Source organism: Amphiprion ocellaris, chromosome 14, assembly GCF_022539595.1.
Source record: "Amphiprion ocellaris isolate individual 3 ecotype Okinawa chromosome 14, ASM2253959v1, whole genome shotgun sequence".
Lineage (NCBI taxonomy): Eukaryota > Metazoa > Chordata > Actinopteri > Pomacentridae > Amphiprion > Amphiprion ocellaris.
The window spans coordinates 5,461,357-5,477,757 of NC_072779.1; the positions used below are offsets into that span (position 1 = coordinate 5,461,357).

Consider the following 16,401-nt stretch of genomic DNA (forward strand, 5'->3'; position numbering starts at 1 on the left):
AACTCGAGCTGCATAGGCCTTAAGCTGAGACTACAAAGAACATCTAAAACAGTGCAGTATTGCTGAAACATTCTCATCTGTGAAAGATTTAATATGCAGTCAATAAGTCCTTTTAAAACCATAATGAAGTGTGCAGAGCCCGCCTTACTGCAGGCATACACACTTCCTAAAAAGTCAAATATGGTGTAAGATGTCTTCAAAAAAAAAACAAAAATAAAAACGAATCAGTGTTTCTGTCATGTTTGCAAATTTGGTCATGAGAGAAATCTGACAAGAAAAAAAATCATTATGTAAGAATATTGTCCGTGTCAACGTGAGTGCATGAGAGTTGTTGCCCAACCTGAACTCATTCAGTCCATCCACCATTCGGCTGTAAGCCAAGGCCCTCTGGCTGGCATCAGCTGACCGCCGACTCATCTTCGTGGCCTTGAGAATGACACAACACACATGCACTTTTAGATATTTGGCATCGAAGCTGTCAAACTGAGGAATTTGTGAGGGAGCAGACGGGGAGGGGCAGAAAGTAAGATAGAGGGTAAAACCTGGAAGTCATCCAGAGCTCCCACAGTGCCATCAACAGACACCAGTAAACAGAACCGCAGATATACAAGGTATGATCATTGACCGGTCAATCTGACAGCAACTCTGCTCATTACAACAGCAAAGGGTATAAGGCTTACATTTCAGTTCTACTCATATGTCACTGCCCCAGTACACATATTTCACTGGCAGACTCCTCTCCATGTTGTCAGTCGAGAAGATGATTAAGAACATAAATACAGGCAAACTGCAATCCCCCATTTAAATAAAAACAATAAAACTAAACCTTCAACACCTTAAAAGATTTAGAAAAATAAAACCACACCATGTAGTTGGTCTACAATTGAAGTAAAACACATTATTTACCTGTTCGATGGCGCTCTTGAGTTTGTTCATGTGGCTTTCAAAGAGAGGGAAGTGGGAGAAAAAGAAATCTTGAAAGCGGCTGTTCTCCTCAGGGTTTGGGGACAGCATGAAGATGACCCCGATGGCGATCTTCTTCTTCCGAGTCACACCGAGGCTTGGACCCCCGCTCTCATCAGACATGTTGAAGCTCTCCTCCACCGACCTGACCAGGAAAAGGTTCACAGGGAAACAGCTTCAGAACAGAGACAGAATAAAGTGTGTAATTTGACATGCAAATCTTAATCCTAGTACTTCTGCCAACTAGGATCAATAAAGATTGATCATACTCCATATAAAACCTCACATAACTTTTTAGAACATTCTTAAGTGTCACCTATTCCAAGTGTATTTATTGTACTTTAGCAGCAGTTTAACAATAAATACTCAAACATCTTTACCTGTTTCAACAGTTAGGAGGAAAAACACTTTTAATCCCAGCATTTTTTATTTTTTTTTTTACTCCTGCAGCTGGTAAACAAGATGCTTTGGTGCTGCTAAACTAGACACGCCTGGAAGATTAGCACACTCAGAGGCTGACAGCTGCGTTTACAGTGACAGGCCAACACAGCATCCTGTCTAGTCACAGCAGTGTGTGTTTGTGCTTGCGAGCACAATTATTAGCACATAGCAGCAGTGTGTGTCATTTTCCCAGCTGCCTGCTGGATTCTGAGGAAGTCCTCGCAGGATAAACTTTACTAGAGCCAGACGGAGGCCCTGAAGAGGGAAGAAAGATTGAGGAGGGCGTGCATTAGTGATTGGGAGATAGTATGACTGTGGGGAAGGTGAGAAGAAAAGTTCATGAACCTTCTACATTTTTTCTCTCTCCACAAAACCTAATTTCATGCACTCTATGTGTGTGATTGCATTTGTGGTTCAGCTGCCAAAATAATTCACTAATTAAATATTTTGATATTCAGTCAATTGTTTAAGTCAAAGCAAAAAGCCAGACATGAAATGGTTCTGCTTTGTGTGTTGTATTTTTATCCTTACAAACAAAATATCTCTGGGTTGGTCAGTAATGATGATTTTGAGTCTTAGCAGACAGTGATTTTCACTATTTTCTGACATTTTACAGATTCACCAATAATAAATTAATGTTGAAAATTACTGTCACATTACATGACAATGAAAAATAATCACCAGATAAAGCCCTAGTGTATTTGTGCACTAGCTTGTTTGTGCAACAGAAGGCCTGTAAATGTTCTTTATATTTCTATTTGACCAAGTTTATTTTCTGTTGTTGCTTTTCATTGGTATGCAGTTTCGTTTGCATAAAACGGCTTTGCACAGGTGTTTTTGTTCACACACAACTGTCTCACCATCGGGGGAAGACACCGTTCTCCAGGCTTGTGGTTTGACTGCGGAGCCATCGGCGCTGGTAGCTGGATGCACAGCTGCTGGTCAAGGAGGAGCCGGGAGATGGGAAGGGAGTGATCAACAGGCTGCTCAGAGAAGCTAAAACGAGACGAATAAAGAGAACAGTTAGGCACATCAAGAGAGCAGGAATGAGGAGGAGGAGCACAGAAGGGAGTAGGGAACAGATGGAGGGAATGGTGGGTGACAGAACAGTAAAAGGACAAGAGTGAGTCAGACAACAAGTGCGTAGGGTTACACATTCTCAACCACACATCGTCCACACACAGAGCTAGACAGAAGAGAGGACAATAAGAGTTCTTAATGACACAAAGGAAAAAAACTCAACAAAGGGCACACGAATGCAGCACACAAACACACACCCCTCTTTCCCCTTTTCCCTAAATACGGCCTCTAATTAATAGATAAATTCAATATGAGAATATCAGCTAGCCTGCTAACAGTCACATGCTGCAATTGTTGGACAGCCTGGCTTTACACCAGGCTTGGCATGATAATGACAACCTACACACACACACACACACACTGAATACAAGCCCTGATCACAAGGTTATTTACAGCCCAGGCAGCAGGCGCTGATCAATGGTCACATGAACCATTTAGATGGTGTGTGATCTGGTGCGTGGAAGAGACAAAGAGAGGAAAGGTGACAAGAGACGAGGTGTATGAATGAGAATGTGAAAGAGAAAGCTGTGGTGGAGAGTTGTAGCAGAGGAGTGATGATAAACGAGGTAGACAAAAGGAGACTGTGTGTTACAGAGGGACTTGTATGTATTTGTGTGTATGTCAGAGTTAGATGAAAAGCTCTCCAGCCAAACCACATTGGGGAGGTGGAGAAAGTGAAGATGAGAGCACGCGGCTTAAATTAGAATTTCATTTACTAGTAGCAGGTTTTGAGAGCTGCTATATTTAATCCTCTGCATGTGATCCGTGCTCGAGCAGAAAGCACAATTCTTCTCGTACCAGTCATGCCAGTGGGACGTGGCGATGTTTGTAGAAGGGGGGCTGGGGTAGAGCCAGAGGCGGGGGGACAGAGGTCAGTTTCCACAGGACAAGGTTTTCCAGGCCCTAGAGGCTGTGTAAACACCCCAACACCCTCATCCATCCAGCATCATTTTCTCTGTCTGGCTGCAGGTCTGAATTCTATAAGCTTTTGAGAAGTGGCATGAGGATATTTTTTTTAGCCTTCTTCCCCTATATTTCTCACCCCAACCAGCCTCGAGAGGGAGTCATTTTAATGAATGGAAAACTGTATGCATGTGTGTCTGCATACCGCACTAGTAAAGCTGCAACTTAAGCTCAACCGGTTAAAGTTACCGGTGCTTTTGTAACCGTTAATGCACTTGACCTTGAACAGTGACGTTAAAGCAGGTCACCAACTTTGACACAGGAAGTGCCTGAGAAATAAAAATACACAGATTAGCTGCATCAGTTACATTTTGGGCAAAATGAGAGCCAGAGATCAAAGATGCAGTAAGGGTGGGAATCTATGATATCTTTGAGGTGAAGACGGTGGCACAAATGAAGGTGTAGTAATCTAATCATTTTCCAACATACTCTCAATGTTCTTTGTTCCTTGGCAAGAATAAATGTAAGTACAATTCAAAGCTCAGCTGTGTTGAGAGTGTAGGTCAATCCAGGCTTTGGCTCCTGGTCTCATTAACCTACCTGACCTGGCGATGCCGCTGTCCCTCTCGTCGTACAGACCTCGACCAGGCATGTCCATGGGGTGACTGTGGCCTGGAGGAAAAGAGGTGGTAGAAACAGAGTGGAGGGTTGAAGGGTAAAGATAGAAAGGATGAGGGGAGTAACAGAAAAAAAAGAACAAAAAACAACCATCAGCAAAATAGAGCACCAGGCACACTGAAGATGCTCCTATCGCCTCTAAGTCAAAGGCTTGTAGTTCTTTATACCACAACAGAGAAGCTAATGCTTTTGAATGCATTTTTAGCATTCATGTCCAAGCTATAGCAAAAAAATCTCAATAAGGGACTTGCAACCAGGTGACCAAGGAGATATGTAAGAAGAGATAAAGTCATAAATGTTTGACTTGTCTGTTTAATGCAGCTGTATTTAAAACAATTCTACAATAAAGGGCACCAAACCTAAGTGGACTAATGCCTACTGTTAAATTTGGCTGTTACTGACTGATTATCGTGCTGTTAGTGCACCCTTTGTTTGGAAACTCCAAAAACAGGAAGCAAGACAAACAGGGCAAAACGCACTACTGTTGTAACAAGCTGTTGCTCAACAGCTCACTCACTGTCACTATCAGCAACAGCTGCTACGGCTTTGATACGTCTTTCTACAACAGATCCCATAGCTTGGGTGTCACGGAGCCCCTTTGTGTGTGTTATCAAATGTCCTTCTTGTCAACACTTTGGAATAAAATAATAAAAATGTCAATGCTTCCCACAGCAGAGAGGTGTAAAAACCACAAACGCAGCATTTGAATGGACAGTTGAAAGCACATGATGATTAATAAGCAAAGCACCTGAGTGTTTCTGTGTGTGCTTTTGTGTGTGCGTGGGAGTGTTCCCATGGCACGCTGAGCTTTATGACCATTCCAACATTTCATAACTGACAGAGCTACTAAGCATGCCAACGTAATCATGTCCTAAGCATGACAGTTGGTAGGGAGCACGGTGCAAGGAAAACTCACCAGTTTTCTACAGCAAGGACAGAGGTTTTACTACTCCTGCGAAAGAGGGAGGCAGGGGTAACTACTGCTATTTGTGGTAAAGGAGCTCTCTGATCAGGTCTGTAAAGATTTAGGCTCTTTAGAAGTTTAGATTCTTGTCCATGTTGCAGTAGCATCAGGGAGGCATCCGATTAGCTCCCAAATCATTTACAGCATGACAGCAACCTCACACACATCGATATTATGAAAAATAAAATCTCCAGCATCCCGACTAACAATGAATCCTGTAGCAGATGGCATGGCCCCCACATATCCTTTATCTTAGCACCACTGAGTCAGTTAGGAATTACACAGAGGGGTCAAAGCCACCAAAATTCTCCAAGTATGAGAATTTGTGCACCAAATTTAGGTTATTCTCTTTTTACTGCAGGTGATATGAAGTCAGTTGATGTATACAACTATTTCTGGCATTATTGTTACAAGCACCCTTATTTTTAGCAACTTAAACCTTCACACAGCACTGTACAATACAATATAACAAACCGTACCAATCTGAGCTGAATATGCTACATTATTAAACTGTTTGATTTCGACCTGCTGTTGTAGATCGCCCGTAAAAGCAAGTGGAAGTAATGTGTATTTGTTTATAATACTCTATATGGTAGCTATCTGGTCTGTCAGTAAAAGCACAAATAGGGAAACTGGCATACAGGTCCAATCCTATTTTTCTTGCTCAAAAACACCACGTTGATCAAGGAGCTCACTGGAAGAAAATCCAGTCTATTACTTTACATTAATGATACAAGGTTTCTTCAAGTGCTATATTACAGGTAGGAATGCAACTGCTGATCCTAAGGACTTTAGTAAGAGGCAACTGGACTACTATTTGTGGTTCTTGAAGATGTTTCACCTCTCATCCAAGATGCAAAATAAGAAAAACTAAGAAATGAAGAGGCCTCCTGAATGAGAGAAATAAAAAGAGAAGTCCAGTGGCCTTGCAATTGTTTGCATCATCCTACGCTGTCAGGAACATAAAGCCCAGTATTTGGTTTGTGTCACAGTCATTGTCAGTGGTAAATAGTGGAGATTTTCCCACTGTTGGGACCTTACTATCCAAAAGACTTACGAAGTAGAATTGTGGCTAAAATATTACTGGTGTAAATACCTGAACAAGCCGAGACAAGTTCCACAGAGAAAGATGATTTTTTTTTTCCTTTCCTTTAACAAATACTTCTGAAGTGCCACTGAACAAGGCATTTAACCATTAGCTGCTCCAGTAGAAGTAACTGTATGGATGTGAGAGAGGATGTCCCTTTACAAGAACATGCATGCTCGTACATTATCCTTTGTTAAAAGGTTTATAAGGCAAAAAAGAAAAACTTAAAAATACAACAATCCACTGCACACAAAGCCTAAAAGCATTGCCCATTGCCTATAACAAGCACTGAAGTTAGTCAAAAGATGTGAGAGAACACCAAGAGAAAAAGAAAATGCAAAAATCACGACTAATGCTACAGCCACCGACACCAGTGAACACCCATGCATTTCTACATGCCTTATACACCTGTGGGCCTGGGTCAGATGCTACTAACAGACATATTTATGATTTCTTTATGGCTGACAGAGGAAGTAGTCTTATTTCAGACAGCCAATGGCAAAACAAAGGAAAAAAGAAGTCTGAAGCCATACATAATCCTTCTATTATTTACACAATGATAGTTTATAATGTCGACGTCAACTGCACAATTTAAAAGAGCCGGAATTCGTAATTAAAAGACACATGGGGCCTATGCTGGAACAGGGCAGATAACTGCATTTTTATTCGGGGCCACCTCCATTTGAATCCTGCCCAAATGAAGTTTTAAAAGAAGGCATTATCTTGTTTTTGAAGAATATCATACTTATGTCTGACGGAAACCACATCAAAGAACTGTTTCTGTATCTGACCCAGGTTTTTAGATATGCTGTGCTCATTGCATGCTATGACTACTACTACCACTTCTAGTGCAAGAATCATCACACAGGCATGCAGCCACTGAGAGTCATGTCCTGTACAACCACCACTACTCCGGCTACAGCCTACACACACGCATGCAACTGGCACACTGCAACCATGGCCAGTTTTAAGCGCCAACCTGAAAAGAAAGACGCGCTCTTGATGAGGCGCAGAGGGCCCTGTTCAGAGAAGGCCCGTCGAGGGCTGCAGAGTTGGGAAAATCCTGCGCAGCACAAACAAAAACATGGAAAAGAAGAAAAGGAGGAAGAGGGAAAAAAAGACAACAAAAACATGAACCATGATTAGTGAATGAACAAGGAGGAAAGGTAGCTGCCTTCAGTTGTCCGACCATCTTGTTAGTTAAAGGAGATTTTTAGTCTGAAATGAAATAATGACCATCAACTGTAGGTCGGTCAGTCAGTCGGACAAACAAGAAAGGTGGTATCACTCACTGAAGACATGGCTAAACAATAAAAGTTATTTATACGTTTTTAGCTCTACTGTGTGCAATTTTGTGCGTTTCTGTGACACAATGAAACTGCATAAAGGACAGAATTTGCCAACGGTTCTTTATATTATTTATTTTAAAAACATACACTGAGTGTCTGCAGTCAGAGAAAAAACAAATACTTCACCCACTTTCTACTTACAATTTGCAAGTAAACTATAAGAAAACTGGGGAACTATCACTCGCAGCTAAAGAAGGTTTGGATTCAGTTGCTATGGTTACCTATGTTCCCCAGGAGACTGTTGGGTCCGGCGTTTTGATCAGGCCTTAGGGTGTTGCTGTCCTGTCCAATGAACTCCAGGCTGTCCTGTAACCTGTGCAGGATGAAACACAAAACCAGCAATAAAAATTCTGAGGTTTATGTTGACGATTTTAGTACATGTACCTATAACCTGATAATCTTGCACAAGCTGTATACCATGTAACACTTTCTTTACTGCCCAAGCTGACTTCTGTTTCTACATAGAACATGCAAGAGCATAGATGAAAAATGTCTAAATACAGAGAGTCTGGTAAAAACAGGCAATATAGATTATAACTGAGACAGATGGAGGGCAGGAGAAGGAAAGGTGAGATCTGTATCTGTTGGCTAAAGGAAGAGGCTGCCACAGTAATCAGAGCAAGACGTGTGTGTTGATAAGCCTGTCAGTGCTTACGTGTTGAGACTGCCGTACACACTGCCTCCCGTCCTGGCGGTGAAGACCTTACTCAGCATCAGCTGGGGTGGTGATCTGATAATGGTGATAGTGCAGGAACAAAGATCATTAACATGTGATCAGTTCATGTGTCTTTCCCATTCAACGTCAATTCTCCTCTTCCATCTCAACAATTCTTAACTTCTTCTTTCACCTGTATTCTTCCCTTGCAATACTTTATTCACATCGTGGACATATTATATGCCACAATTTAAAAAAAAATCCCACAGACCAGAGCCACATAAAATGTCAATTTAAAATTTTCCCAACTCTGCAACACGTGGAAAATCTCATCACTAAATAGGGAACAACCTGCAAAGCAAGTGAGAGGATGTGTTTGTATTTTTTGTCATTATCAGCTGAGCTGTTCTTACCTGATCTGGTGGATTTTGAGCGTGGAGCCTTTGTAGCTCATGGCCACAGAGCCAAACATCATTTCCCCTAGCATGACCACATCGGACGAACACCTCGAACCCTGCAGAGGAGAGAAATCTTTTATTATTGCTCCCCTTCAAAAGCAATGAACTTAAGACTACTCTCCATGGACCTGAAAGTATACATATACTATATACATGTAGAAATGCAACTGTTTTCTGTGAGAATATAGGGATGTACAAGTATGACTGCAGGAGAGTAAATTAATTTTTCATGCAAGTCTTAGTCTGTATTACCTGGAAGCGGAGGCCCTGCTCCTTGGTTTCCTTGGTTTCCGAGGTGCAGGAAGAGGAGCTGTCCAGGGAACTGCTGCTGCCTCCTGTAGGACGGAGCTGGCAGCATTTCCCAAACATCTTCACCTGGCCCTCAGTGCTCTGTTGGGTGAAAACAAAAAACAGAATACTATAAGCTAGCTGCCACACACATAGGCTTATTTATCTCTGAAGACAGCACACAACTGCTCTTTTTTTGATCATACAAACACTAATTTTCACAGTTTGGTTTGAAGCCTTTAAGGACTGTAACAAAGTCAAGAAGACTACTGACGAAAGATCAAAGCATAGCAGCAGCAACTTCAGTCACTGATAATAGAGTTTTTGTTTCTAAGCATGTACATTCAGCAACTTCAGCTAAAATGCAGTTCAGGTGTTTTTGGATGGAAATCATAGACAGCAACAAAAAAAAGAACGTGCAATAATTACGGCATATGACCAGGAACCCTTAGTTGAAATCTCCAAGATAGAGGCAGACATGCAAACGTTCTTCTCCTGAAAGGTTTGTGCTCATTCATGAAGAACCCACACATGAGAATTACATAACAAATTCAAGTGGATGTTACTGTAAGGGAATTTCAGTTAAGGAGGCCTCTAACAAAACACAATGAGACTAAATGATTGTTAAAAAAAAACAACAACTAAACAAAAATTTTTTCATTTAAGTCACAAAAATAAAAAAGGTCAGTGATCCATATGAAGTGAACTTATTAATGGAAAAGCCTAAATGAAGTCAAACTGTGTAGGTCAAAAACCAGAGAAACCTAATCCAGAGGCACTTGTGTAAACAGCTAACTAAAAGCAATGTGAGCTCAATCAGCCTGTGTCATGTGCCTTCTTAACTTGGCAGCCTATTCAAGAGGAATGCATTTGGGAGGGTGGGGAAGGGAGGGAGTGTGTGCTTTTAAAGCGAGGCACTGGTAATGGCTCACTTGAAACCACTGTTGCTATCAATGTAAAAGAGAGGAAAGAGAGAGGAAAATGAGAGGCGCAGAAAGAAAAACAGAGTGAGATGAGAAGGACAACAGGCAGACGGGAACAAAGAGTTTTTGCCTCATTATGCTGTAAGACCTTGGATGCAACTTGCAGCGTGCATTTTTCTATTTTCTCTTATTTATGTTAGTTTTGTAGCACAGACCTGCTGATGAAGGCACCCTGATTGACAGCGAGCTGTGTTTGAGCATGCACATGGGTGTGTGTGTCCGCTGCAGTGCAGTGTGAGGTATGCACACTGAGTCCAGCAGCATGTGACTGCCAGTCATATGACTCTTTGGAGAACTCGTGACTGAGCAGCACTGCAATCATTCCCTCCCTCCCTCCTTCTCACTCTCTCTACCTCCCCTCCTCCACCACTCCAACTTCAACCCTCTCTAATTCCTGCAGCTTTCTTTCTCTCCTTTACCACATCTATTTCTATCTAGACTAAGTTTTGTCTTCTTCTCTAGCTCTTTATTTACTCACATTTTCCTCTTTCCCAACCATACTCTGTGTTCTCTCTTCTCTACTTTATTCCTGACCCATCCGATGTTATTTCTCCTTGTCTGTCTCTGGCTGGAGCCCTTGTTTCTCTATTCCTCTTTCTCTTTGTTGTCTCTGTGCTTTGCATGTTGAATCTGTTGAGCTCTCTAAAATAAATTTCTCTGCATTGACAAAAACAGTCATCATGTGATAAAAGTCACAGAGTACCTGGCAAAGCTCAAACAAAGCAGAATGCACCAAAAACACTGACATCAGCTAAGGCAGCACTCACACACAAACGCACCACTAACCCCTCTATTTGCATTTTTAAATGCAATATCTTGTGTTTTTTAGTAGCTCACTTTTAACAAATGTCACTGTGTATGCCGCACACACACACACTTTACAACTCTTCTTATTGTGGATCTATAAGTTAGACCAGGTGCTGACAATCCTAATTTCAGAGTCAGGGTGACAGAGTAAGACAGGAGCAGGTGAACATGTGTCTTGTGATGGCAAGGTTACTGGCATGATAAACAGGCAGGTGGACAGACAGGCGAGAGAAGGCAAAGCACTACAGAGGACAGAGAGAATAAAACCTGGTCAGTGGAAAAAGAGACAGACCAAAGAGGAAGTAAAAAGACAGGTTAAACGCGCAGATAAGCCTGAGGCGTGATGAGAGAAAACGACAGACAGGTGGAGGAACAGGGAAGTGTAGCGTGAGAAATTAAACAAAACTATGAGATGGAAAGAATGGACTGTAGTATTGAATAAGAAGCAAGAAATCTGAGGTAGAAACAAATCTAGACAAGTAGGGAGAGATTTAGGACCAGTTTTGCATGTTTAAGTTGAAGAAAGGTATAGAGAGATTTTAAAAAGAGACCAAATTGAAGAGACCAAGATAGCCAGATTAAGATAGAAAAGCAGAGGATGGTAATCAGGACATTAAAGAGAGACAGACAGAGGGGGAGACCGCACATTTAGAAAAGACAAATAGAGACAGAGAGGAAAATTTAGAGAGGTCGACACAAAAAAGAGAAAAATGAAGACAGACAAGAGAGAGAACAAGAAAGACAGACATTGAGTGACACGGCTGTCATGTGAGGATGAAAGAATGCTGCTTACACATGGGCTGTCAGCTAAGGCTATTATTATTGGAGATAAGAGCACCAGAACAAACCGGTCAGGGTCAGGCAGGAACGCATAGCAGCATTATGAAAATATTAAGCATGGTACGCAGAATTAAAAGGTAAAGCATGGTGACTGTGTGTCACTGTCTGCTGGAAAAATCCACAGGCAGGTACACTATGGGAGAGGTCACACACCCTTAACTAGCTCAACGCATCACTGACACGTTGAAAGTTATAGTTGCACATGACCTGATAAAGACTGCTTCACCGTAATAAAACCGTTTTTATCATCAGTAGCTGAATGGGTGTGCTGATAATTAACCAACCTGTCTTGTGCAATGGCACACACAAACAACCAGTCTGATACAATGTTTGAATGTTATGGTAATATTTTCCTTCAGAAGATCTTTGCCCTGGAAAACTAATCATAACACCTTAAATGCTTAAAATAAAGCTTTAGATAATAAGCGCTCATTCAACTGGTTTTCATGACTGATTCAGTTTTGGCGATAAAGTCCTGGCAACCAGGAAGACATTGTGATATCAAATAGCATCTATCTCAAATGGGATGAAAGAAATTCCATCATTCACTGGTGACATTTTACATAACAAATCATTCAAATTAGTCTTCAACACAAACACAAAACAGATCCACAAACAAAGACTTGCACAGTGTCTAACCAGATGTTCTCCCTGCCTTCAACTCTTGAACCGTCATTGCAGGTCAGTAGGGTGCCCTGCAAGGTTAAGGTGCAACTTGTGTCCTCTGAACTTTACATGATTTGCTGCAGATCACATGTTTGTGCCTGTGACTGTCTCTCTGCTCTTGTCTTTGCTCATCTATTCTGACTGCTGGTGAGCTTTAAAAGGTCACCGTTTCAATACCTTTAATTTAAGACTTTAAAACTACCTGGGCTTGACGTAATGAAAAATAAACAATAGTACATGTGACAGAACACAGGTAATAAAGACAAAATATAATTAACAGGCAGGACGAGACAAGATGAAGCACAGGAAAGTCGCTGTTCAGGGATGTGAATTCAACCATGTTCTGCAATACAGTTTCACCTCTTACTTCTTTATCAAGTACATCTTTTAAAGTTTCTGATTTTTATGATATGGTGTGCAGTTAGCCTAAGCATCAGCTGAAACCAGCAAACACAAATATCTTTAATTTTCATCACCATTTAGAAAATCAAGGAAGGGCTTCCAAAGGACAGCATACAACACAGAGATACACAAAACAAACATGTGACTCACAGTAATGGGGGTTTCCTCCGTGCCCCGTTTTTTGGCATTGGAGTCGAAGAGGACATTTCTGCCGCGCCTCTCGCAGTCCTGGTAAACTATCAGCCTGATCTGACTGGGCTCCAGCTGGGGAAATGGCCAGCTAAATGGAAGGAATGATTTACAGAGGAAACAGGGATCAAGAGAAAGAAAATGAAGACGGAGAGAGCAAAGAGATGTAGAAAGAGACAGATGGGGGTATAAGAGGTTGAAAGGAGGGAAGGAGAGAAAAATAATGGAATTAGTACAATTACACTGCTGGGGCATCACTTACCAAAGGGAGGCAAACTGAATGAATGGAAAAAGTGAATAAGCATTCAAACATTCTTTAAACATATTTCGCACGTGAGTTTGTAGTTAGTGTTTTATCCAAGAAATTTGCACTTTAGAGGTAATGAAGCCACAAACCTTCAAAAACACTTCCCAAAACAATCTGGTACAACACTGTGCCAAGTGGAGCAACAATACGACTTTGTAAGATTTCACATGCAGCTCCCTGTGAATCCACAAAAACCTTGATACAACTTTTTTGCACATGCAGACGTGCTCCCAAACACCTGAAAACATGCTTGTGAAATGTGCTAAATCTGTTCAGTTTCTTTATAGAGCCTAATTAAAACTAGAGTTTATTATGTAGCATATTGGAGTCATGTTGGTCTGCAAAGTATCTGCTAGGCATCCATGGGAGTAGAAAACTAGCTAGGCTGTTAGCATAAGGGAAAATGTAAATCCAATGTACTCGCACGCTTGTAATAAACACCGTTTAAGCTGTCGCCCATCCCAGTGGGCATGGCAGAGCCAGCAGACTCCATACCACAGCTGCCATTCATCCATCTCATACCTTAACCAGTGGGGAGCTACAAAGCGTGGCATGACAATCTACTGCCCACTTACCCCTACAGATTCACAGTACCCAGATACAAGCAGCCACTCAGGGCGCTCACGGAGCAAATTTGAAGATGGCAGAACTTTCCAATACTTTCTCTTTACTAATGTAGGAAAATTTCACTGGTGCTTGACATAAACGGTTCACAGCTCCTCCCTGCTTTCTATTCATTCAGTAACACAGGTGCCCATAAGCCAGTGTACCTAGCCTGCACTTGCACTGTATGGATTGAGTCATCATTAATACTTCCCTTGAGTCAATGAGCTATTGTCCACTGCTAGATTTGTGGCGTAAGTAACAGTCACTCTTGCCAGACTTCTTCAATCAATTACATGAATGAAATTGCAGTGAAAATATTGTGTAATTTACATATGAATGCAGATGTCTTGAAATTTTAGTTGAGAAATGCATCTTTCTTACAGATTAGACTATTGAAGTCAGTTTTAGTAACACAATTTCCTAAACCTATTAAAAAAACAAACCTTAATTTCAATCCTGGACCTAATTCAGCTTTATTGCAACTTGAGTCATTACGTTGAAATGTATGTGATTCACAGACATATTAAAAATTTGGGGTGTTAGATCTGAAACAGCTATAGACTTTCATACCGGTACACTTCTTCTGGCAGGAGACACTGGACAACGGTTAAGTAACAGTTAAGCCGTTTTTACTGGCAGCCTCAGCTCCATGGCTGTTGCTAAGTAACCTGTGGTTTCATTCAGCTCATCTCATTAATGATGGCCATCTCAGGTAATGCTGTGGAGGGAGTTGTGGCATATTTACAACTCACTGTGGGTGCTAGCGGGCCTTCAATGAACTCTGGTACTCCCTTTGCTTTTGGGGAAATTTGGTCCCCTGGCTGATTTAGCACGGGGCTATAAAGATGACAGGAGATTGGAACGACTGACTGACAGTCGAGGATTTCTCTCTGATCTGACAGATAGATGGGTCAGGCAGATGGACATAGAGCTAGACCTAAATATAGCCTTTTATTGGGGAGCAGGGAGTGTCCCTAAACACAAGTGTTTATAGTAAATGGGTTGGTGTGGAGGGATGGAAAAGGAACAGTTAAGTCCATTTGACTTGCCGGTAAAATAGCACACAGAAGCCCATGTTTAAAAGCAGCGTTTCAGTTGCTGGTCAATGTGCCTCGACAGGCCGGGGAATACCTGTGTTGATGTATGGTCGTGTGTCTGAGAGAGACTATGTGTATCAATCCCATGCATGTGAGCCACTATTAACCAAACAGTGGTGTCAAAGCACAACCAGCTTTCTTGAAGGCAAAATCACTCAGTCCTGCAGAGGAGCAGGGGAGAGGGAGTCATGTGCTGCAGGCTTAGTGTTAAGTTGTCAAACCAAAGTCATTGGGTGCTTCTGGAAATACATGAGTAACTTTTGGGGGCCTCATCAACACTCCATCTCCGGCATTCAGTCCTGTAACTCATTTTATTTCTGCCAAAAGCGCTACCTACCAATACAGACCAAAACCACCGTCTGAATGTAAATTAGGCTTTGTGGGCATTCAACCGAAGCAGCCACATTTCATTGTATGTGTGTTGTTGCACAGTTACGCCCCTGTCTTACGTTGTCCCATTGCTTGAAGTTTGTCCATATTCATAAAATGCAAGGTCAGTCTTTGTGCTGTATAAAAAGTACAGAAGAATCAGATAAAAAAGCAACAACTCTGCCTTTAGTCATTTTAACTAAACTCACTGACAGCACAAACACTTTCAAGGTGGCTTCACATAGAGGCCTACCACTGCTAAAACATTAAAACACAAATCACATACAGAAGATGGCAAACTACCAACAAGTGACTGAAAAAGAACAGAGGAGGTGTAAGGGTTGTCTAACCATGCATCTTACACTCTATAGATCAATACAGCGACATGTTCCAGATTTATTTAGTCCCTTAACATATGTGATCAAGTCTGGGTTTACAATCCTTTTCCAGAGTCTGATACTACTCAGCTAGAGAATGCCTGCCCTGTCGTTGCTGGACTTCACCATTGGTTAATGGAATTTAATGTTTAATCACTTTACAATAACCAGAGCATCTTCATTTTTTTCCCCCTTTTGGCTTGTATCCGAGGGAAGACCTAACCTCTTACCCAGTCTGAGTGCTAAATGGGTGACGTAATACCTGCCTGGCCTACTTAATGGGCTCAAATTGCATTGTATGGGGCTAGGTCGATATTCAGCTCATAGACTTTTGTAAGATTATGCAGGTGGCTGCTTTACTCTGCCACATGCCTCCTTGCAGCTGTACTGCTACTTCTCATGACTGGTGTACTTATGAATTTGCTTTGATGTGTGTTTAGCTTTTGTGTACATTGTATGACTGTGCCAACACCACTAGAAAAAAGTTCTTTAAGAAACAATATCTGAAAAACAGATTGTTCCACCACTGTGAACAGATACAACAAAGAAGTGATTTAATTTTTCCAGAGTTCAATTATCTACTGAAGAAACTACTGCATTGCTCAGAAGTTAGGCAAACCCAGCTACAATTACAAAAATAAGATGATGTATAGTTTACGGATCATGCCAGATGGGATCTGCAAAATTTGACACCAAATTCAGTGCTCCCTTCATTTTAAACATAACAGTAAGAAACGACGAAATGAGAGAAGGAAGGAATAAGAAATAAACACCATGCAGAAGGCAAGACAAATGGCAGAACAGACAGGAACATTTTTATAAGCAACAGCAAAGACAAAGTGAAAAATATTTCTAAAAGAGAAAAAAAAGATAAAGATGGGGCTCACAATAA

At 41.5% G+C, this 16,401-nt stretch overlaps 1 protein-coding gene across 1 annotated transcript in view; it reads right to left on the reverse strand.

Annotated features, from left to right (window-relative positions):
• fnip1 (folliculin interacting protein 1) overlaps window positions 1-16,401 on the reverse strand; it is a 53,084-nt gene that overhangs the window by 26,837 nt on the left and 9,846 nt on the right. The window contains exons 2-10 of the mRNA XM_023275743.3: window positions 12,715-12,844; window positions 8,831-8,968; window positions 8,534-8,634; window positions 8,121-8,195; window positions 7,687-7,778; window positions 7,096-7,179; window positions 3,988-4,059; window positions 2,265-2,400; window positions 907-1,108 (exon numbers count right to left, since the gene is read on the reverse strand). Coding sequence (XP_023131511.1) covers window positions 907-1,108; window positions 2,265-2,400; window positions 3,988-4,059; window positions 7,096-7,179; window positions 7,687-7,778; window positions 8,121-8,195; window positions 8,534-8,634; window positions 8,831-8,968; window positions 12,715-12,844 — 1,030 coding nt within the window. The remainder of the gene's footprint in view (window positions 1-906; window positions 1,109-2,264; window positions 2,401-3,987; window positions 4,060-7,095; window positions 7,180-7,686; window positions 7,779-8,120; window positions 8,196-8,533; window positions 8,635-8,830; window positions 8,969-12,714; window positions 12,845-16,401) is intronic.